This window comes from Bos indicus, chromosome 24 (assembly GCF_029378745.1).
Source record: "Bos indicus isolate NIAB-ARS_2022 breed Sahiwal x Tharparkar chromosome 24, NIAB-ARS_B.indTharparkar_mat_pri_1.0, whole genome shotgun sequence".
NCBI classification, from domain to species: Eukaryota; Metazoa; Chordata; class Mammalia; order Artiodactyla; family Bovidae; genus Bos; species Bos indicus.
Genome location: NC_091783.1, coordinates 30562101 through 30586810, shown reverse-complemented (window position 1 = coordinate 30586810; position 24710 = coordinate 30562101). Strand labels below are relative to the sequence as shown.

The following is a 24710-nucleotide window of genomic DNA, read 5'->3' as shown; positions in this document are numbered from 1 at the left end:
GTGGGGCAATGGTGAGAAATTAGGAGAACGACCAGAGGCTATTCCGAGAAACGGTTTGTAAATGCGTAGCAATGCCATCTGCTGGATGGAATGGGTATCGGACCAGTTCTGATGTTTCTTTGCTGCGTAATAAACAAAGTCACTGATACCTTTTGTGGGTTCAGAACGTAGTGGTTTCATTATTTCATAGCATCATTCCTAAATGTCTGCATATTGTGGAAATCTCATGACAACTGCACATAGAAGACCTTCACATGAATCATTAAAAGATAAATTATGGCATCTTTAAGGCAACATCCTATTTAGCATGAATACTTCTCCAGGTCAAATTTGATCTGTTCCCAAATGGTTGATCCAATTAGTTAGGAAAAGCCCATAACTCTCAGGCAAGGACATCTGGCAGAACTTGGACCCTCTTGTCAGGGGCAAAAAGTAGGTACAGGGAAGTGAAGTCACAGCTGGCTTTATTCTTGTATTCTCTGAAATTCTGTGTTCATGTACCCAACAATTATTTATTGAGCACTTACCCTGTGTGGCAGGCACTGTATCAGGAATTGAGGAAGCAAAGACAAATAAACATAGTTCCTGATATTAACAATAATGATATAGATAATTTCTGAGTGCTTACTATGTGCCAGGCACGTGCATCCCATAAAATCACATTCAACCCTCAGAACAACCTTAGAATCTATTATTACCTCACTTGTAACCATCTCATATTATTGTCTCATTGATAGTGACTATTGATGTCTCAGTTACAGTTCAAGAAACTGAAACTTGGAGAGATTTAATTAGTTTACTCAAGACAACGGAGTTGGGAAGAGTTTGAGTGGAATTTGAATATTGGAGCACCGTCCATGGGGTCGCAGAGAGTCGGACACGACTGAAGCAACTAAGCACGCAAGCATGTAGGTAGAGACAAATGTTGATAACATGGACCAGTTTGGATCTTTAGTTTCACACACATTTTCTGTTCTATTAGCTACAGATTTCCAGCAAAGTGAAAGTGCTACAAAGCAGTAAGTGATGATAGCAATAGATGCTTTGGGAAGATTTATCAGGAAGAATATCCCTTCCTCTAGCAAGCATTTGAAATCTATCTAGTTAACATTCTTTTCAATTCATAACTCTTCTTCTTAATAGCAGCCTTGGTCTTGGCAGCAAGAAGGGCATTGTTGTCACTTCTCATTGGATGGAAAACAAATCTGTATTTTGGTCAGCATGACAGAGGATGTGAGAGTGCTGGATTTGCTCTGCGTGAGCTAGGGAGCAATTCAGGTGTCTGACAGTACCAATCTCAAACTGCTTTTTATTTTTTCCTCTCTTGGTGTAAGAGGAGGGGTGCTGTTGGGGAGATGAGACCAGGGTGAATGCTGATGAATAGAAGCTGATGGCAGAAAAGAAAGCGCCTGTGACAGTACTCAGATGCCATTTACTGGACAGAAAGAACCAGGAGTCTAAGAGGGGCCAGAAAAGTGCCTAATGGCGGGGTAGAGGTTTGTAGTCGGCTTGCTGGACTAGAATCTCTGCTCTTTGCCACCAGCCTAGACTTTGACCGGGCTTCCCAGGGGGCGCAGGTAAAGAACCCTCCTGCTAATGCAGAGGACAAGAGACCTGGGTTCAATCCCTGGGTTGGGAAGATCCCCTGGAGGAGGGCATGGCAACCCACTCCAGTATTCTTGCCTGGAGAATTACACGGACAGAAGAGTCTGGCGGGCTGCAGCCCATAGGATTGCAAAGAGTCAGACACCACTGAGGCAACTTAGCACACACAGACTTTGACCTCAGGCAAGCCAAGTCACGTGGTCTTCCAAATCCTTAATTCTTTCACCTGTGAGATGCAGTTGCCCCACAGTGTTGTTTTAGGGGTTCAGTGAGGTGGTCCAAACTGGCCTTTGCTACTTGCAGTAAGGGGCCAGAATCTGGGGGACCAAGGTGGGAGGGTCCTTCAGGAAAAACTGCCTATTAGGGTTGCTTGAGGCTATTTATTGCATATCAGTTTGCCATACCTACCCACTTTTTTAAAAAGAATGAATGAACCTGAATGCATTGTTCTATGCAGTATCTTTTTTTACATATTTATTTACTTATTTGGCTGCACCAAGGGGTCTTAGTTGTGGCACGTGGGATCTTTTCCTTGCAGAAAGGAAACTCTTAGTTGAGGCATATGGGATTCTGTTCCCCAACAAAGGATCGAACATGGGTCCCCTGCATTGGGAGTGTGAAGTCTTAGCCACTGAACCACCAGGGAAATCCCACCGTACATACTCATTTTTCCTCTCAACAATTCTATACGGCAGGTTGGCGAGATATTTATCATTCCTGTGTACACAGAAGAAATGGATCCCCAGGTGACTTGGCTAAAATGACAATGTGTTTCCAACCAGAGCCTACCCTCCAAGCCACCCACACGATAGAGAACTACCAAGAAAAGTATCTTGTAGAACTGCAGATGTATCTGGAGCCCCAATGAACAGAGTGATCATTCAAATTGTTTCCTGGAAATACTAAGTACCAAATCTCTTGGAAGGAGCTTCTACCTGGACTTGTCTAAAAGGAGGACAGCCAGAAAGGGGAAAAGTGATTATAAAATATTCATGGCAGGTTTTTTTTTTCCTGAAATTTTTCTAATAAGTTTTGATGTTGAAAGAAAAACTGAATGCCTCATTTTAGATTATTTTAAAATTAATTGTTCATCAACTGATCCTCTTTTAGTGTTGAATAACCACCCAAAGACCACTTCCCTATTGTTATGCATGCAAGTGGTGGGCTGCGGTCCATGGGGTTGCAAAGAGTCTGACACGACTGAAGTGACTTAGCACAAGCACACACACACACAGGTCCGTCCCAAACTCCTTAACTATCTCTTCCCCTATCCTTCGCTTGTGAAGCCAGATGTGAGGGAGTTTTAGAGAAATAAGAACACATGGAAAGGATGGATAGGATATTAGAAATACCAAAAACAGTGTTCACTTAAGAAAAGCATGAAAATGTTGCATTGAAACAAGATTAGCCAAGGATCAGTACAGAAAGTCAGACTTTCTGTACGGGAAAGTCAAACATACTAGAATCTTAACTAATTGGGAGAAAGCAGAGCAGAGCAAATTCAAATCAGACTAAACAAATTTTACCCTGTTAATAAGGTCCTTAAAAGTTTTTTTCAATGAGTGATTCACAAGAATTGTGCCAGTTATTTGTATGTAAATGGGCTTTCAGAAGGCATGATTGAGCAGCTCATTTTTATAGTCATTTAATTCAAGTTCATAATATTTTTAAGCACAATTAATTTGTACTATAAGGCACAGACTTGATTTTTGTTTCAGAAGGTTAAACAAAGGCCTATTCAAATGACTAATTCCAACTTGGAGTTGGAGGAAAGAAACTTCGAGGTGCAGTTTATAAAGGAAAAGACATCTTGGATAAAAGACAAGAGCAGAGCAATCAGTGCCCGGCACACTAGGTACTCCATGAGATTGGGGAACAAATTCCTGCGTGAATTCACTTACACAGGATGTGAATGAGGCTTGTCATTGCTCCTCATTCTGGCTACTACAAATGAAGTGAAAAGCACAAAATCTACAGTCTTCAGAATCCCAGTGTCCACTTAGTGTCCGAAACCTAGGAGTCCACTTGATATCCCTTTCTGTCCTTGATTACCCATCACCAATCCTTTACTACATTCTGTCAGTTTCACCTTGTGACTAGATCTTTCATCCTTCTGTTTCCCCTCCCACTGCCCTAACCCCAGCTGCATCTTCTCCTGCTTGGATGACTTTAATAGCCTTCCAAGGGCTCTACTTCATCTACTCTGGGCTCCTCTATTCACTGCCCACAGTGACATCAGAATTATCCTTGGAAAACATGAACCTGATTATGTTACTGCTGCCCTCCTCCCAATCCTCCTACCAAGCCCCTTCACTCTGCTCTTAGAGTTAGGACTAGAGGCCTGTCCCCGCAACCTGCTCTCTCATCATTGCCTCCTCCCTCTCTCAGCTCCAGCTCGTGCATCCTTGAGTTCCTCTCCCTTGGCCATGCTTTTCCCTGCTTGGCAAATGCCATTCCCTTTTCCCTTTGCCTGGAACTGATTTCCTGTTCTCACTCTGCTTCTCCTGCCTCTTCATTACTTGCTTGCTGCTAAGTCGCTTCAGTCGTGTCCGACTCTGTGCGACCCCATAGACGGCAGCCCACCAGGCTCCGCCATCCCTGGGATTCTCCAGGCAAGAACACTGGAGTGGGTTGCCATTTCCTTCTCCAATGCATGAAAGTGGAAAGTGAAAGGGAAGTAGCTCAGTCGTGTCCGACTCTTAGCGACCCCATGGACTTCAGCCTACCAGGCTCCTCCGTCCATGGGATTTTCCAGGCAAGAGTACTGGAGTGGGGTGCCACTGCCTTCTCCCATTACTTGCTTAGATCTCAGTTTGTAACACTTCCTACAACACCCAGTCTTGGCCACTTTGCCCTTTTGGTTAGTTTCTTTCCCTTCAAAAGCACTATTCTCTGTCCATTGTTCAACTGTTTGATTAACGTCTGTCTACCTGAAACACAAATTCCAGGGGACTGGGGACTCTGCGTAATTTTTTTCACCATCATGTCTCTGGCATCTAGCACAGGGTCTTGTGTACAGAAGCCACAAATAAATATTTGTTCAATGAATGAACTTAATGAATGAATTCTGGCTTGTTGTTCTTAAAGGATAATCTCTGTTTCATTCTCTGCAGTGAATGATCTCAAACGAAAATCACCAAGTAAAATGCAATTAACATTTAGTATGTTTTTAAGAAAAACCAGAGTAGTATTACAGTGCCTAGGAAAATTGAAGTATTTCACACTTCTGTAATAATTTTTTTAAAACATTTTTTCTCATTTCTGCATGAGCTATTAAAATAAGCATATATGCTTGCATCCAAAAATTTCCTTTTTTTCCCCCAAGATGGTTTATCCTAAAGATAAAGAAAATAAAAGTTTCACTTGTTTGGGAAATTATAAATTGCACTTCCAAAGAAAGTTCAGAAATGCAGCTTCAGATTCAACTAAATAAAAGTTTTGGTGAACTGACGATTCACAAACATCCTTTGAATGACTCAAAAGCAATGTAAATGGAAAATAGAAGAAAACATCACATTTCAGGATTAGAAAATAATCATTCTGATTTTAGAAATAGCAAGACAAGAAAGCATTTATGCAATCAACTTTAGTGCTGAACTTAGCCATAAATGAAAGTTTAATTTTCAGAAAGTTCTCTGATATGATACATCTTTCACTAATTACTTTTACATTTTAAAAAACCAAATCGCTCTGGATAAATAATTGTCTGCCAAAAGGTCCATAATGCTATTCAACAAAGTGAATAATCTGTTTTCATCATCATGTAGTGGAAATCTTTTATAGTTTCTTTCTTGGTGGTTAGGTAGTATAATTTATACAATAATTACTGAATATTCTCCAAAATAAATACCTCACATTAGAGTAATATAAATGGCCAATAAATCACTATTAACTAAGTAAGTCTGAACCAAGCTGTCATTTCCCACTCCAGGATGCACGCCCTGGCAAAGAATTAGAAACACGAAAATCTTACAGCTAGAAGAGAGACCTCTAGTGTGTGTTGGAGAACTTTATATTGGGCTTTGGGCATAATTAATACAGCAAAATCACTGCAGTCATTTTGAATACTGTGGTGGGAGATTTTTTTGCCAACTCTCATTCATGCCCGATTCATTTCAAAATTTCTTCCCAGCCAATGTGACACTTTTGTCTAATGAGTGGCTTTCTTTTCATAAACACATTTCCTAAACCTGTGAAGTTTTCTCTAGGATGCAAAGTTTTAAAATTCAATGATCACCTTTGCAACCTAATTAGTAAACACGAAACCTACTGTCATTGAAACAATTGCTAACAATTCTTTCCAATGAGCAGCAGCAGGACTCCCGAGCCAAATTGTTGTAGTCAGTGGGCAGTCTTCTGAACACCAGCCCCTCGTGGTAAGCCAACTGCCACACAAATATAAACACGAGGAAGAGATCGGCACATTGCCCATTATCCAGGAGACAAATAGACCCACTTCTATTTCAAATTCACCAAGTACATTGGAGATTGGTTTCCACGAATTCCCATCTAGGCAGGTAAATTCCTTGATGTAAAAGCGGATTTAACACAGCATTCGATGGCATCAGCCTCAGCCTTTCGAACTTTTATTCCCCCCTTTTCCACATTAAAAACACATTTGTGAGACACACAGAAAATGTTTCTCTAAAACACACACATACACACAAAACAGGAGGTCTCTTAAGGAGTCTACTGCTGAGAAGGTAAAAGCATTTTGCTCATTTTTAATTTGCTAAAACAATCCAAGCATGCTTGGTACCCAGAGGGTATTCTCAAATAAACTTGTATCTCTAGCTGCCAGCTTCGTTGATTGAAAACAGAAGGCAAACGTTTCTTAAAGAATGAGTATGTTTAACTGTTACGTCTCTCCCAGCTCCACCACGGGGACACACACACACACGGGAAGACACACACACACACATATCCATCAAGGATTTGCTTGAAAGCAGCCAGTTCTACGATCACAGAGGTAACGCAGCATTTGTACCAAATTACTTCTGCTCACTGCGGTGCACCTCTTAGCGAGGAAGCCGGTGGCGCGGGGACACCGGGCCGTTCCCGCGTGCCTCTCTCCACGCACAAAGCCGACATCCAACTTTGGTAACTTAGTCGGCTCCCGCCCAGCCGGCCCCCGCAGCACCGTCACGTTGAAAACATGTTGATACCAGGAACTCAATTTCCAAGGCGGTGCAAGCGTTCGAAAGCACAAAGGCAGACACACTGTCGACCCGCGCGCTAGCTAGCAAGTTGCGATACTCCGGGGCGGCGGCGCGGAGCCTGCGTCCAGGTAAGGGATTCCTGCATCGCGGCTCCCGTCTCCCCTTCCTGGATGTTCTGCGAGTCCGACCTCACTTTTCACGCGAATTCACCAGGATGCGCCCCCCAACCCTGGCTCTTTTTTTTTTTTTTCTCTCCAGGAGGCGCGGACTCTTATTTTCCAGCCCAGTCCCTCTGGGGGGCGGGAGAGGAAGCACACATCGTATTTCCATAAAGAGGGGCGGCGGGGGAGAAGTGGAAAGAGGTCAAAAAGGAGCCAAACTGCATCTCTCCCCCACCCCCCAACTCGGCGCCCCCAGCGCCGGTTCAGACGGCGGAGGTCGGGAAACCCTGTCCCTTTAAGGGAGCCCGGCCACCAGCAGGGGAGGGAAGGATGCGGGGCTCCGGCCGCAGGCACCGCGGGTCGAGGCGGGCGCCGCAGAGCCCCAGCCATTACCTGCCGCGCTCCCGTCCTTCCCCAACCCGGTGCCCCCTCCCCGGTCCCCGCCTCCTAGGGAGACTGCTAATCCAGAGCACGTGCCGTGCCCTTTATCAGGGGAGGCGGTGGGGAGGAAGAGGAATGAGAGCTTTTTAAAAATAAATGAAACATTTGCATCCATAGCGCCGGGTGGGGGGTGGGTGGGAGGCTGCAAAAGGGAGGGGGTGATGGTGGGAGGGGGCTTTAAAGGCACCCTGGTGGGCGGAGGCGGCGGATCCGGATCAGCCCGGCCCGAGACAGACGGCGGACAGCGCTGGGCACCGGGCGCCGCTCACAAAGGGGAGCGGGGCGGTCCGGCCCGGGCACCGGGGTGGGGAAGGAAAAAACCGCCCCGGGGCCCTCTCCGCTCGGCCGCCACAATGGCGTCTTTCGCGGGGCGTCCCGCCGAGGCTGCTGCGGGCAGAGGGGGCGGCGGTGCTTCCCCCACCCCGAGGCGGGAGCCGAGCCCCGGGCGCCGTCGCCCCCCGCGCGCCCCGCGGCGCCGTTCTCTCGGCCGAGGGCGCTTCTGCCGGCGGCGGCGGGTAGGGGGCCCGCGGCGCTGGGAGGCTCTCGGTGGGGCCGGTTCGCGGAGCTCGGCGCCCGGGAAGAAAGAGACGCGCGCGGTTCGCCGGGGAGGGCGGGGGACGGAGGGCGGGGGCAGCGCGGCGGCCCCCTGGCCGCCGGGGAGGCTGGCGCGCGAGCGGCCGGCGGGCGGGCTAGCAGGCGGGCGGCGCTGGCACCGGCTCCGAGAGCCGCGGCCGCTCCGCTCCGGGAGCCGGAACCGGGCCCCCAGATCCGGAAGCCCGGCCCTGGCGCGCCGGCCCCCGGCCGCCCCGGCCCCCGCGGCCGCGTCCGCTCCGCCCCGCTCCCTCTCGGGGAGGCACGCCGAGGAGCGGTGGTAGCAGCCCCGGAGGAGGGGGCGGCCGCTGCCCCGCAGCCGGTCCGAGCGGCTCCCGAGCCGCCGCGGCGGGCTGTGTGTGTGCGAGTGTGCCGCGCTCTCGCCCCATGCCTGGCACATGCGTAAAAGCGAGTTGCGCCCAAAGTCCCAGCCATACCCTCCTTAGCAAATAATAACAAACCCAAACCGTCAGATCTTACCTGAAACATTGAAGCACAAAGTCTCTCTCCAAGTCCCCTTTTCCTTTTCCTCTCCCCCCTTTTCCGATTTCTCTCCCAGCGATCTGCTCGGCTCGCCACACCAGAGAGAAATGCAATAGCTTGGCTAAGGTAGACAGAACAAAATACAGAGAAGAGTTGCTCCAGGGCTTTGAAACCCCTCAAGGCAAGGATCAGGATACAATTAGCTCATGCCTCTACCTCCAGTCTAAATCAATCTCCAAAATAAAACTTAAATCAAATTAACTGATCACAGGGCAGACAATTGATCTCCTTCAAAAAATAAAGCTCTACATAGACGTATAGAAAAATATACATATAGGGAAATTTTTTTTCCAGATTTTTTTTTTTTTTTTTGGTGGAAAAACAATCTTATTCCAGCCTCCAACTTGCTTTTTACCCTCCTCTTGCACAGAAAAGCTGATTTTAATCGTTGTGATTAGTTTTGATGTAACGTTTCCGCGGGCGATTTCTGCAAATGGATGGAGTGTTTCTTTGCCAAAAGAGGGAAAAGCAGCAGATGATGATAATTATAAGGATTGTTGGTTGTTTCTTTTTATTTGTGTTTAGGGCTCTCTCTTCACTTTCTCAAGTTGACCTGACACTGCTGTTACACTAAGGTCGCGCAACTTGTTGATGAAGATCACCGCCCTGTCTGATCAAAGGATAGGTGATAATTTGGCAATCGAGCAGCGCATTTTTAGTTCCTTTGGCGACAAAACGTCCCAAATGACGTGGATAAAAATAAGCACATGCAGTGTGCTTTGCCCCAATCAAGTCTGAATCAGCGCCTGGGGGTGATACACAAACTCATTTCAAATGTTCAACCATGCAGAATTGCAAAAAGATTGAAGGAGTTACACCGCATTTTTTTTTTTAAATAGCAAAATTAAAAGAAAACAAAACCTACATTAGGTGTAGCCAGGGACCTACCATTAAGGTTTATTTGATCAACCTTGTAAACATACCTCCCCTGCTCCCTTCTCTTTCCTTCCCTCCACCTGGTCTCTTTTATAGGGGGGTTTGTATAATTCCATTATTTGCTCACCAGAGCTAAAGAGACTCTAACATAAACACATTTCCCCAGATTGCTACTCTGATTCTGACCTCCCCCACTCCCCATCACTTCTCCTTCCTCTCTGAGTCTTTGTTCAAAGAGACTGTGCTCAAGCCCTTCCTTACCTTAATTCTTTTTAGTTAGCATGGGATATTTGGTTGTAACTCGAGGATCACCTCCCATTAGTGTTAGAGCCATGCAGGATACTTTTTGAAATGGTATTTTTTTTTTTTTTTTGAGCACTTCACAGTTCATTAATTCAAAGACTTTGCTGACATTTCTTATGAAAAAGACCAGGCTGTAAGGCCAAGGATACTAAAAAAAGAAAGGGGGGGGGGGGGAGCACTAAATAGAACCAGACATGTCGTGAATACCTGCAATTGGCAGCATTTCACCGGAAGTATTTTTTCACCATCATTTTACTTAGAAGGTAAGCAACCCCCTCCCAAAATACCAGCAAAAAAGGGAAGGTCCAAGCCTCAAAATATATATATAGTTGATTATATCGGTTCTACTGTGACATGAGATGAATGTCATCATGAGAATCAGAGATGTTGGTCGATTTTTTAAAAAACATAAATTCCTATAACATAGAAATCTGGTTTGAGAATATCAGTACCCTATAAAAAGAAAACAGTAGCTTCCAAAACAACTCAAAACAAAATTGTTGTTCTGTGCATGTTCTGTTTCAATCTCCCCCTAAACACACAGACACACACACACACAAGGTATGATATAGTCTCTGATCTACTATAAAAAAATTTTACTGTCTACAAAACCCCAAATACAATTGAGTAAAAACTTTGTTCTGGTCCCCGTGTGTGTGTGTGTGTGTGTGTGTGTGTGTGTGCTGAGTCACTTCAGTTGTATCTGACTTTGCAACCCCATGGACTGTAGCTTGCCAGGCTCTTCTGCCCATGAGGATTCTCCAGCCAAGAATACTGGAGTGGGTTGCCATTTCCTTCTCCAGGGGATCTTCCCTACTCAGAGATTGATCCTGCATCTCTTACATCCCCTGCATTGGCAGATGGTTTCTTTACCAGTAGCGCCACCTGGGAAGCCCCATTCTTGCCCCCAAATGGCACTAAATGTTAATATAGGAGAACATGAGCAGAAAAGACACCATGGAAGAACCAGCCTCAGTTCATTGAAATGACTTAATACATTAAAGGTGTGGCCTTAAAGTGACTTCATCCAAGTCTGGAGAACTGTGTATCATCATCATGGAATGTGAGAGCCAGGAAGACCATTTGTGGTACAGCATCTCGTTCTTCCCATTATTTTCCAGATGAAGCGAAAGCTGCTTGTCCAAGGTCATAAGCCAGCCACTGACAGGGCCAAGGCTAGGCCACAGAGGCAGGCCAAAAGAAAGGTGAATGGTGCCCCCTCACTCCTCAAAGGAGCTCCCCTGGAGAAGCCATACAGCATTCCAAATTTTGGTGACATGGCTTAAACTGTATTTTTGGAATTCCCTTTCTGGAATTGTCCTAAAAGCCTGTTGAGCTTAGTCACTTCAGTCGTGTCCGACTCTCTGTGACACTGTGGACTGTAGCCCATCAGGCTCCTCTGTCCATGGGGTTTTCCAGACAATAATACAGGAGTGGGTTGCCATTTCCTCCTCCAGGGGATCTTCCTCACCCAGGGATCAAACCCACGTCTCCTGTGTCTCCTGCATTGCAAGTGGATTCTGCACCGGCTGAGCCATAGGGGAAAGCCTATTAGCACATTCTTTTTAACATCTCTGAGGTCCACAAATCTTTGTCCTTTGATGTTTAACTTTTGGAAACAATCCCTCCCACCTCCCCGCACCCCACCAAAAAAAAGAAAAATTAGTACCAGATCTGGGGAATAAGGGAATGATGGAAGATGGTTTATGCTATTTAGTCAAAAAAGAATGACCAAAAACCGTAAACAATGAGGCCAGTTTTCTTATTAGCACTTAAACGGATTAAAGACAATTCTCAAAATGTTTTCAGCAGTAGAATTACTGGGGCTTTGTTTTCCAGGATAGCTACTTGTAAAGGAATAATATTCATTAGAGCAAATTAAGTTCTGAAGCATTCATTTTTAAGATGTTTTCTTACTTCAGAATGACATCACTTACAAAAAGATGCACTTCTTGGACATTAGGTCAGTGACATTTTTAAGTGATCCAATCTATTCAGTTGATCCCTGAATTTGTGGTAATCCAGTGGCAAATAGACTGCGGAATAAGGCCTTATTTTACTGTGGTAAGGACCTTAATGTTCTCGTATTTTGAAGGAGACTCAAAATTCAGATGGTGGGGATTGAGATTGAGAAGTTATTTTGTCCTGTGCAATTTAAAGAGATGAACCAATGTCACAACCTTCAAATGTAGGACAATGTACACTTATTTCAAATTTTAAAATAGATATTTAATGAAATGTCATGTGAAAAGCAGGGTCCATATCTTGCTAAGTACAAGATATGAACTTACTGATTTTATTTCAATCAATCTTGTAATCATAACTAAAGCACTTTTTATCTAATTAATACCTGCACAAGTGAATTTCTGTATTTTGTGATTTCTGCAGCGCTTCCCCCCTCTCCCCCCCCAAGTCATTAAGGAACTGGGAAAAAGTATATTAAAAACCCTTCCAACCTTCTTTTTCAATAAATAGTTGAAGTCAGACCAGCAGCCTAAAAACCATCAGCAACACGGAAAATGATGGCAATAAAATTGTCAGCAAGAAAACAATCAAAAAGAATACACAAGCCTCTGTTTCCATCTTCCAGTGTCTCTCTCTCCAAATGAGTTCCACCAGTTTTTAAAGGCAGAAAAAGAATGATCGAATTTTTTGAGTTGAAGCCAGGAGCTTTGTGGAAAAAAAGTTTAGCACTGGGACCTTTGAGGAAGAGAAAAAGAGATCTTCTACAAGGGGAGCGGCAACCCCTTCTAATATGAACGTGGAGACAGCTCATTTGCCCGTCTCTGAGTCACTGAACCCTCAAATCACAAGTTTGCACAGAAATCGTGGCTTTGTCCAGGGGAAGCCCTGCGGGACAGTCTTGGTGGCGATTTGACAAGACGTGGACATTAGTTGCTGAGATGAAATGTGAAATTGAAGAGCCCTCCACTGAAGCAGCCAGACACCCAAACCAAAGCTAAAAATTCCATTGCACTTTCCATTAAGAAGAAGGAAGGAGCCTCAGTGCTTGGGTTCAGCCTGAACAGACCTGGGTATCATCACCCTTTTCTTTCTGTATGTAATGAAATGACAATATTTCCATCGTTGCTCCAAAGAGGTCTACCTAAAACTACACTGACAGGCCCTTTAACCCAGGAAGCAAATTAGGTTATGTTATTTTTATCTTCCAGTCAGTTTGGGGGAGGAAACCACCTGTTTTTTATCAGCCAACCTGAAACTCCCCATAACTCTGCGGAATGTGTACATTTTCCTAGAGTTGAATAGAAGCATTAATGAGCTCAAACAAAATGGGTTTGTGATTCCTGGAGGTTTGGCTCCACCACCACCTGTTTATAATTAGCTTCTGGAAAGTAGACTAGTTTTCTGTATCACTGTTCATGTTAAGAGTTTGTATATCTCACTTTCTGAAAAGGTAGACCTTATAATGGCAGACCTGCTAATGGGCATCAGTTTCATCTCAACCATGATTTTGAATAGAAGCAGGTATCAAATCCTTGTACCGAGGCCTTTAAATCAGTTTGGTCTTTTATCAAAGCTTATTGCTTATAATCACACATTATGAAGCAATACAGAAGATGAATGCAGAAATAAAACTTGTGTGTCATGGAATACCCTTACCACCCTTTAGTCTTATTTGATAGAGAAATGCCTCCGTTGGCAAGGAAGTTGATATGTAAAGAAAAGACTTCGGTAGCACCTGTGTTTCTTCCTGGCATTTAAAATCCTTTGCTGGACCCTCACATTCTATATTTCAAATAAATAAATGCTACTAAGTGTTACCAACCTAATTAATTGAGTTACACACGCAGCTCTGCAACTTTCAGTGTAACCTGATCCTTAGTTTCTTTAGGCATAAAATTCCAACGAACATTCCCCACTTGAAGCCTTATGTTGAGATTGAATGGGCCCATACATAGAAAGTATTTATAACTGTGCTTGGAGAACAGTGAGTTCTCAAGTGATAGCAATTATGATCATTATGGCTTATAGTAGCGTTTGTTGAATATGTAGTGTTATTGTTGAATAAATAACATATTCCATGAGTAGCACAGGAAGAATGACATTTTTGCAATGAGAGGTATCTCATTTATTGGAATTTCAGTGGCTGATCTTCTTTAAAGATTGTTAAATTTCATTTTGTTATTTCATCTAGAAACCATACAGACACTTCCCTTTTTCATATAAAGTAATGGGGGAAATAGATTGTCTCCAGGGGAAATTAGCAAGAAAACATCCTATATGAATGGTGTTCCTCACGAGGGAAGACTATTTTTGTTCCTTTGAGGAGCCTTGATTTTGACAAGACTGTCTCATGCATAGAAAACAATTAATTAAGCATTTTGTATAATTGCTTGTATTCATATAGAAAATGGGACTCAACTAGAATTCTGCCATGAACCACTTTCTTCCTAATTATTTGCTTTTTCGCCTTTCAGGAATTACAGGATCAGCACAAACAAGTGCTTTAAAAACAAAAGTTTAAGAAAAGAAAATAGCATTTGAAAAATCAGAAGGGATGAACTTCAGGGCTTGATTCACATCTTTAAGAAATAGTCCAGTCAGGGAATCACATCATATTACCCAATTTTCTACACTTTGCCGTTTACGTATATTCTTCTTTCCCAAACTGTAAACAGTATCATTTTCAGACTGTTCCATAGTCTGTACAAAGCTATGCAGTGGTTCTTTGAAGGAAACATTTTAAAGAAGATAAACATTGCATTAGCTGTTTTGTTCCATTTCGTGTTTTAGCGTCCCATGGCAAACTGGCTGGCATTGAAAGGTACCTCTATTTGCAGCATGATGCGCCTCATGCACAGCTCATCCGGTGGAGGGCTACTTAGCTCTGCTTCACTGTTCTTCTGTCTGAACCAAGACTGTTCATGAGAAACCCCATAATACAACTGAGACCCCTCGGGGGCACCATATACATTTATGTAAAGTTATCTTCTCATGCATCCTCTGGGTGTCAGAACCTCTCAGCTTTGCTAACCATAAAAAATCTGCCTTAAGCACATTACTAACTTTAAAACTATAATGATTTGGATGTCATATTTCAATTTTTAAAAAACCTTTCCCTGGGACTTCCCTGGTGGTCCAGTGGCTAAAACTCCACGCTCCCAATGCAGGGGGCCAGGGTTCGATCCCTGGTGAGGTAACTAGATCCTGCATGCTGCAACCAAGACCTGGCACAGCCAAATAAATATTTTCTTTAAAAAAGTCCAAACAAGTGCTCAGGCTTTGTCCTATTTCAGGACAATGAGAACCTAGTTAAGAAGGTCTACTCAAATGATTGGTTCTAGGAAATAAAACACTTTCCTTGTTCCACTCCTGAAAATGACCCTATAAAACTTATCCAATGACCATCATCCTATGATTAAAAGTATAACATTTATTTAACAGAAAAAAATTCGTGAATAGGCTTTAGTTAAAAATAAACCCAAGAACAACAACAAGAAGTATCTGGTGAAAAAATGATAATTAAACAAGAAACAAATGTATTACTGTTCAAGATGTATAGGAGCCACTATAAATTGCTATGGGAAGCAAGAATTTTGTACTTTCTTTAAAGTTATCAAGAGAGAAAGCAGTTCTAGAGTCTTACTGAGCATAAGCCTGAATAGTTAAACTGGGTGCTGGGAGGTGGGGGAACAAGTTGACAGGACTATTCAGCATGGGGGTTTAAATGATTTCAATATTATTCTTAATAATAACATTAATGATAGTAGTGATAAGAAATAATTATGAATGATGGAAGGGAACTTCAATTGTGTAAAGACCATCTGGCTATGAGAGTCAGACATGAAATTCTAAAATCCTCAATCTGTCCCTCTAAGGTTGCTTTGTAGATAATGGATATCTTAATTTTTTTAAAAGAAAAAAAAAAAACCCCTCATATCCATTGTACCAAATGTACAGCAGCTCCTGCTGAGAAAACAAAGCCTCTGTGTCTCTTTCTTTCCTAATCGTTGTTGTCCCCAAAAAACAAAGGCTCTGTGAAAGACCTTAGAAGATAATGATAGGAACTCATCAGGCTTTTATGTTATTTGTCTGCCTCTGAAGATTTTTGATTGGTAATTGTTCTGATCATCCTGTGACTTTTCATTTCCCCAAAGTTGGGGGTGAGAATTTCCCCAGGTTTTCCTCCTACAGTAAAAAGCTTTCAGAAAGAAATCTGGGGCGGGAGGTAGAGTGAGAAGGATGAAATTTTTGGTCTGCCACCAATACATAATTTAAAACATTGTTATGTGGGAATGAGAAATGACAAGAAAGAGGAGGCATCTAACTCGGAACCTGGAACATGGTTGGTATTGTTAGTAATAGTATGGTAATATTAGTAGATCTTTTTCTTTTAATTTATTACACCTAGGGTTTAGTTGTTTAAAATTTTTTTGATGCTCTGTCGTGTCAAAATATCGTGGGAATCCAAGGACAAAATATTGTCTGATTTCACCTACATGGGGTACCTAGATAGAGTATCAGATTCATAGAGACAGGACTACATCAGGAGTTACTAGGTGCTGGGGAAGAGGAGAGAGGGGTTATTGTTTATGGTTATTGTTTAATGGGTACAGAGCTTCAATTTGGGAAGATGAAAAATATCTGAAGATGGACAGTGGTGAGAGTTACACAACAGCATGAATATGCTTAATGCTACTGAACTGTACACTTAACAAAGACTAACATGGGAACTTACCTATGTTTTACCACCATCACCCCAACAAGAAAGAAAAAACTGCAAATGTCTCTTTACCAACTCACATGTGAGCTCAGATCACTTCTGTACTCAGCTCAAGTTCATTGCAGAGCCCTTCATTGTGTTATAAAAACTTGTATAATCTGAGTCAGGTCAAATCCCTGGAAATAGCTGAGCTTCCCCAGGTTTTTTCCCTTTGACAAATTCTAGTTAGAGATTTGGGGGGAGGTAGGAAGGGCTCAGTCTTTGGTCTGCAACAAATACATGATTTAAAACTTATCTTCATGTGGTAAAGACAAATATCAAAGAGAAGGCATCTATGTCTAGATCCTTGGAATTACGTAGGCAAAACAGCCTTCTGTTCAACAATATTTTATTTGTCTGTGCCAGATCTTAGTCCCCCACCAGGGATTGAACCAAAGTGCCCTGCATTGGGAGCATGGAGTCTTAGCCTCTGGACCACCACGGAAATCCCTTGACAATATTTTAGATGTGTCCTTATATGTTTGTCATTCTGTAGACATGACCTTGTACTTTGCACCTTGAAAATGCAAAATCTAAAGCAGTTTGTAGATTAGTGAAATAATTAACTAAATGGAATCCTTTGCCTAGTGTTATGGATGTAACACTAGTTGAGGGAACTGGAACTGGATGCCTTGTTTTGTTTTGGGAAGTTATGAAACTAAAAGTCCATGTTTTTACTTTTTCATTTCTCTTGGGGTTTGGGTTGGTTTGGATCGACCACATAGGCTGCAGGCTTAGTCTTCTTGCTTCATTCTTTGTGGCCATCCACAGATGCTTGGTGGATCTATCCACTCGGCTTAAACACCCACTTCCTTTAGCCTCATGGTAATTTGTTATAGTTTTATTGGTGCCTTTCTATTTCCCAGAAATGGATTTTTGTTTGTTTGTTTCTGGAAACAGCAGCAAGAGAAATCGTTAGGTGTTGAAGAGTAAGAACACAGCTTTCTCCTGTTTTCTTCTTTTCCTTCATATAGGTATGTCACTCACTGGTTTTTTAAATCCACTTAACCTAAAAACTGATCTTCATCTGTGGTTCATCTTTTCCTCTTTCCTATGGTTTCTTGGTAAGGAATGTTGTTGCTGATGGCAGAGAGGGCCTATCACAATCACATTTAGAGAAGTGCCTTTTTGAGATATTGGTATTATTCAACTCTTTCTCCCAGAGCTGTGCTGTGAGTTTCCCAGAAAAAAATGTCTTCCAGAAGTAAAAGGGAGACTCTTAAACAGAAGAGAAGATTCTTCCTCATGTCTGATACAAAAGGAATGAAGCCTATGGTAGAGATGCTAGAAAAAAAAAAAATTTAATTGATAATGAAGAAATTAAGGGGCAGACCCAACTCAAGGAGCCCACGTCTCTGCAGATTTATGGGAGCAGGACTGGAGTTAGATGGTGGAGAATGAATAAACCTACTTCTCCTTTCCCTTCTTTCATATCTTAGAAGTCACAAGTTCCCATTTCCATTCCCTGAAGAACTAGAAGGAGTAAATTAAGATGTTAATGTGAATCTCCAAAACTTTGACCACCTCATGCAAACAGCTAACTTATTGGAAAAGACCCTGATGCTGAGAAAGATTGAGGGCAAAGGAGAAGAGGGAGGAAGAGGATGAGATAGTTAGATAGACTCACTGACTCAATGGACCTGAGTTTGAACAAACTCAGGGAGATAGCGAAGGACAGGGAAGCCTGGCGTGTTGTGGTCCATGGTGTCAAAAAGAGCTGGACATAACTTAGTGACTGAACAACAGCAACAAAAACAAATATGAATCTCCATTTTAAGACAACATGTTGAATTTGAAAGCATCTTGACACTGATTTTAGTCTATATTTTAGTAATTTTTTTGGAGGGGAGGCAAATTGCTTTACAATGTTGTGTTGGTTTCTGCTATACAAGAAAGTGAAATAGTCATCATTTTATATACATATCCCCTCCCTCCTGAACCTCCCTCCTCTCCCCTATCCCACCCCGTCTAGGTCATCACAGAGCACCAGGCCGGGCTCCCTGTGTTATATAGGAGCTTCCCTCTAGCTAACCGTTTTACACATGATCATGTATATATGTCAAGGCTACTTCTCAATTCGTCCCACCCTTTCCTTCCTGCACTGTGAAGCCCTTTCTCTATATCTGCATCTCCATTCCTTCCCTGCAACTAGGTACATCAGTACCATTTTTATAGATTACATATATATGCATGAACAGATTTTGTTTTTCTCTTTCTGACTTTGAGTCTATATTTTAGTATACCACAAATTTAAGAAAGTAAGGGGCAGACCCAACTTAACTAACTCTGCCACTATTCCACTTAAGCCTGCTGGTTTCCCTTTAAGACTTTCCTTTCTTTCTAACCTTCTTCATTCAAACTGAGACAATGAGAAGTTCTGTTTGTACAGTTAACCAAACACTCTCACCTCCATTACTTCGTTTGGTCCTGTCAACCAGGAGTGTTAACCCAGTTGTACTGAAGATGAAGAAAGAGAAAGACATGTAGTAAGAGGAAGAGCCTTCTCTGACTCCAAGACCAGATTCTCTCCATCAGATGAGAACTCGCATTTGTCTTAGTCATAACCAGGCATTTTGCTCTCAATCTCATCTATTTTATACTCATCTTTGGCTTCTTAGACCCAAAACTGGCTCTTGCAGGAAACATATATAAAGTGAAATAGTGAATGAGCCTTTCAAATAATTCATTCTATGCTGCTGCTGCCACTAAGTCGCTTCAGTCGTGTCTGACTTTGTGTGACCCCATAGACGGCAGCCCACAAGGCTCCCCCATCCCTGGGATTCTCCAGGCAAGAACACGGGAGGGGGTTGCCATTTCCTTCTCCAATGCATGAAAGTGAAAAGTGAAAGTGAAGTCGCTCAGTCATGTCTGACTCTTAGCGACCCTATGGACTGCAGCCTTCCAGGCTCCTCCGTCCATGGGATTTTCCAGGCAAGAGTACTGGAGTGGGGTGCCATTGCCTTCTTCAGTTCTATGCCACAGTATTCAGTAAATAAAACAAGAGGAAAAAAAGCCAACCAATTTCTTTATCCACAGGCTAAGCTCCTGGTTTGTACAATGAAATAGGAAAGTGACTTCTTCCTCTTCTCCCTCCTTCTTTCTCTGTCTCTTTTCTATGAAGACTTTGGCTCTTGTAGTTACTCTGCTCTCATCACTCTTCTAAGGTCTCCTGAGGTTCTGCAATGATCTCTCTATAGGCAGAGCCTGCTTCTTGATGTGCTGGTGGGTGGGGAGTCAAACCCACAATTCAGAGACATTGAACAAGATGCAGCTGGCTTTGGAAACCTCAGTAAGACCTTCCTCTCCTGGGAGTGAGCAGGAAAGGGGTGGCTTTGTCTAGAGTAAAGAGTAACTATTACTAGGGTGGTTGAGTCTTTGTAATGCCAAAATGAAAGTCGTTCAGTCGTATCCCATGGACGGTAGCCTGCCAAGCTCTTCTGTTCATGGAATTCTCCAGGCAGTTCTACTAGAGTGGGTGGCCGTTCCCTTCTCCAGGGGATCTTCCCAACCCAGGGATCAAACTCAGGTCTCCCGCATTGTAGGCAGATTCTTTACCATCTGAGCCACCAGGGAATCCCTGTAATGCCAATGCCACCCTCAATTTTGGAAACAAGAAAGGAGGCAGGCAGGCAAGTAGCAGAAAATCTCTTCCTCATGTTCCTAAGCTGATAAATACCCCTGCAACTCTGTGCCGGGTCATAATTCTTATAACTTGGCTTAGGTCACAGAGTTCAACTCAGGGATGCCTGGAAGCTAAATGGGCATAGATGGATTTGAAATGGTAGAACATAAGTTCTCCATTCTTGACCGTAGCTCACCAGGCTCCTCTGTTCATGGAATTCTCCAGGCAGGAATCCTGGAGTGGGTTTCCATTCCCTTCTCCAGGGGATCTTTCCAACCTAGGGATGGAACCTGGGTCTCCAGCATTGCAGGCATATTCTTTACCATCTGAGCCGGCAAGGAAGCCCACTCTCCATTCTTTAGGTACCCGACTTGTATTCTACCCTCTTCGTTTCAATTTGCATCACATCTTTCTTCTTCTTAGCACCTCGCCTAGTCCTCTGTTGGTGACAAAAAAAAAGGGGGGGTGGGGAAGTTGTTTTCCAACCAAAACAAGTTCTAGAGGAACATCTTCACAGCCTAATTAGCTCTTCGGCTCTTAATTTTGGAGAAACATGACTGTGTCCGTTTCCTAATTAGGAAACACAAATGGGAGCGCTGACACCGCCTCCCCCAGGCAAGCGGTGTATACAGAACAGCTACCATCTGAGGGAGCTATGCCTTTTTCTCTTTGTAATTACTTTACCCAACTTCGGCTGCAGTTAAACTTGAACCTTTTCTCAGATGAAGGCCTTGAACCCTCTGCTCAGCTATTATGTTGTGTATCAAGTCACAAAGCAGTCTTGCAGCAGTCCAAGTTCAACACTTGAATGTTGTTAAGATTCCTGCCATTTTCTTTTCTTTGCTTGGACTGTGTCTCCCTGTGCAGTTTCATATGAATTATAGGTAGAGGTCCTCATTCCTTTTGAAGGAGGAAAAGGAAATTGTTCATGCACATGAAAACAGATACCTTTTTTTTTTTTTTTTTAATGAACCTAAAATTTTGCAAACTGAATAGGACCCTGATCTGGGCAGTCAGGTACCTTGTCTCTGGCAAAGGTATGAGACAGAAGGTGAGATACTGACATACTGCAAGGGAGAAAGGCGGCCCTCATGCACAAAGCCAACTGAAGCATTTCCTATAGAATGGGAATATCACTCTCGAGCCCCACGGTGATCTAATAGCCTAAAGCATCAGAATTGACTACCTTTGGCTGCCTTAATTCCAAGTGTCCTTGGTAATCAACACAAGGCCTGGCTCCTGTGGAATTCTACACTCCACGTCTATAGCTATAGTAGGAGTTGTGTGGACAGTAACAAGAGGAGTTTCAACACTGCCATGTGGACAATAGCTAGCTAGTGGTAAGCTGCTGTATCTTGCAGAGAGCTCAGCTTGGCGCTCCGTGATGATCTAGAGGGGTGGGATGGAGCAGGGGTAAGGGGGATGCCAGAGATCCAAGAGGGAGGGGATATATGCATACATATAGCTGATTCACTTTGTTGTACAGCAGAAACTCACACAGCATTGTAAAGCAATTGTGTTGTCTTTAGTTGCCAAGGCGTGTCTGACTCTTTGTGACTCCATGGACTGTAGGCCACCAGGCTCCTCTGTCTATGGAATTTTCCAGACAAGAATACTGGAGTGGGTTGCCATTTCCTTCTTCAGGGAGTCTTCCTGACCCAGGGATCGAATGCATCTCATACACTGGCAGGTGGATTCTTTATCACTGAACCACCAGGGAAGCCCAAAGCAATTATACCCCAGTTAAAAAAAAAAAAGAGTATGACTCCAAGCCACCAACTCCTAATACTGATAACCAGCCAGTTAACTGTTGTCCCCACAGCCTTCATGTTAAGTAGAGGGGTGGTTCCCCCTTCACATTCCAGAAAGATGCAGCTGCAAGACAGAGACCCTCCTCTTCTTATGCTTTCTGTTTACATCTTTTGTTGATAGAAGGAACCTAACCCTCAGGAGGCTGTCAGTATGCAGGCAGATCTTTTCAATGGTTTCTCCCTGCTCTCCAGATTTTATCAAGGCCCTGATTGCTCTGGCCCAGCTCCCTCTGCATCCACAGGAGGCTTCTCTCTCCCACTCTGGATTGCCCCGAGTACTTTGGGTCCCATTTAGCTCCTTCCACCCAGCTCTCTGCCCCAGGACCTTTGCACAATTTGTTGCTCTTCAGTCGCTAAGTTGTGTCTGACTCTGCGATCCTGTGGACTGCAGCACGCCAGGCTTCCCTGTCCTTCACCATCTCCTGGAATTTACTCTGACTCATGTCCATTGAGTTGATGATGTCATTCAACCATCTCATCCTCTGTCACCCCCTTCTCCTCCTGCCTTCAATCTTTCTCAGAATCAGGGTCTTTTCCAGTGAGTTGGCTCTTCGCATTAGGTGGCCAAAGTCTTGGAGCTTCAGCTTCAACATAGTCCTTCCAGTGGATATTCAGGGTTGATTTCTTTTAGGATTGACTGGTTTGGTCTCCTTGCTGTCCAGGGGACTCTCAAGAGTCTTCTCAGGCACCACAGTTCGAGAGCATCAATTCTTTGGCGCTCAGCCTTCTTTATGGCACGAGAAGGACCTCCTTTATGTAGGAGGCTCTTTCTCTTCTCTAGCCTAGGAACTCTTGCTCATCCATTAGCTCAAATATTTTCTCAGGGACGCCTTCCCCTTAGAACAGCTCAGTCCTGAAGTTTGATCCATTTAAACTTCAGTAGTTAGGGTGTTTTCAAACTGGGAAGCACTCATACATAGTTCATTGGCCTTTTCTTTTAGAATACTAACCAGTTTGCAATTTTGTGTTTGTTTATTATTTGATTACCATCTGCTTCTATAACATAAGAACTATATCTGCCTTTTCTCACTAGTGTCTTCAGGGCCTAATGTAAAGCTTGGCATACAATTTGTGCCCAATAATACTTGTTAATGAGTGAGCGAATGAATATAAAGGAAAGAACACATTAGAAAAACAATTGAAACGAAAAAAAAGAGACCAAGATTGTTAACAAGTAGGTAAGGGAAAATCCCATGGACAGAGTAGTCTGGCAGGCTATGGTCTGTGGGATTGCAAAGAGTCAAACGGCAGTTAGTGAGTAAACATACAAGGAGAGGAATTACTGCCCCCAGGATTTGGTGATTTTATCAGTTTGGCATTAACGTTTTTTTAAATAGGTTTCTGAAGTCCTAGTGAATTTTTCCTAAAATTCTAACACCCCTACCCAAAAGAATTGAGAGCAGGGATACAAGTATATGTATTCCAAGGATCATGGCAGCATTATTCACAACAGCCAAAAGAAAGGAGGATGCAGCCCAAATGTCTATTGATGGATGAACAGATACATGAAATGTAGTCTGTATACACAATGGAATATTATTCCCTCTTTAAAAAATGAAATTATGACACATGCTATAACATGGATAAAGCTTGAAGATGCCAAGTGAGATAAACTGGAAACAAAAGCATACATATTGTATACTTCCACTTACATGAAGAATCTAGAGTTGTCAAATTCACAGAGAAAATATGAAGTTAAATGGTGCTTTCTGGGGGCTGATGGGGGGTGGGAGAAGAAGAAGGAAGGAATGAGGAGTTAATGTTTAAGGGGTGTGGAGTTTCAGTTTGGAAGATGAAGGTGTTCCAGAGATGGATGGTGGTAATGGGTGCATAGCAATTTGAACATACTTCACACCACTGAGCTGTACACTAAGAAATGGTTAAAACCATTCTATGGTTTGTATTTCTTTTCTTTTTTGTTAGTCGCTCAGTCGTGTCCAACTCTTTGCGATCCTATGGACTGTGGCCCCCCAGGCTCCTCTGTCCATGGGATTCTCCAGGCAAGAACACTGGAGTGGGTAGCCCTTCCCTTCTCCAGAGGGATCTTCCCGATCCAGGGATCCAACCCACGTCTCCTGCATTTCTGGCAGATTCTTTACCATTTGAGCCTATGTATATTTTACCACAGTTAAAACAAAAAGCAACGAAATGTTGAAAACACAAACACATACCCCTAAGATTCCCTCAAGTTCAGAGTCCATTTGCTTAAAGTGAAGGCCCATTCATTGTAGGTATATCAGTTCAGTTCAGTTCAGTTCAGTCGCTCAGTCGTGTCCGACTCTTTGCGACCCCATGAATCGCAGCACGCCAGTCCTCCCTGTCCATCACCAACTCCCGGAGTTCACTCAGACTCACGTCCATCGAGTCAGTGATGCCATCCAGCCATCTCATCCTCTGTCGTCCCCTTGTCCTCCTGCCCCCAATCCCTCCCAGCATCAGAGTCTTTTCCAATGAGTCAACTCTTCGCATGAGGTGGCCAAAGTACTGGAGTTTCAGCTTTAGCATCAGTCCTTCCAAAGAAATCCCAGGGCTGATCTCCTTCAGAATGGACTGGTTGGATCTCCTTGCACTCCAAGGGACTCTCAACAGTCTTCTCCAACACCACAGTTCAAAAGCATCAATTCTTCGGCACTCAGCTTTCTTCACAGTCCAACTCTCACATTCATACTTGACCACTGGAAAAACCGTAGCCTTGACTAGACGGACCTTTGTTGGCAAAGTAATGTCTCTGCTCTTGAATATGCTGTCTAGGTTGGTCATAACTTTTCTTCCAAGGAGTAAGCGTCTTTTCATTTCATGGCTGCAGTCACCATCTGTAGTGATTTTGGAGCCCAGAAAAATAAAGTCTGACACTGTTTCCACTGTTTTCCCATC

The 24710-nt window shown here is 43.4% G+C and overlaps 1 protein-coding gene and 1 long non-coding RNA gene across 3 annotated transcripts in view; one reads left to right on the top strand and one right to left on the bottom strand.

The window, feature by feature from the left end:
• The window catches only part of KCTD1 (potassium channel tetramerization domain containing 1), a 212581-nt gene extending 204036 nt beyond the window's left edge, over positions 1–8545 (bottom strand). Inside the window, exon 1 of the mRNA XM_070778790.1 lies at positions 8438–8545. Coding sequence (XP_070634891.1) covers positions 8438–8446 — 9 coding nt within the window. The 5' untranslated portion in view covers positions 8447–8545. The remainder of the gene's footprint in view (positions 1–8437) is intronic.
• Positions 6563–24710, top strand: part of LOC109578020 (uncharacterized) — a 36502-nt gene continuing 18354 nt past the window's right edge. Inside the window, exon 1 of one of the 2 annotated variants that reach the window (XR_002183645.2) lies at positions 6563–6892. This is a non-coding gene — a long non-coding RNA (uncharacterized lncRNA). The remainder of the gene's footprint in view (positions 6893–24710) is intronic. The other variant, XR_011563786.1, reaches the window with a different exon arrangement.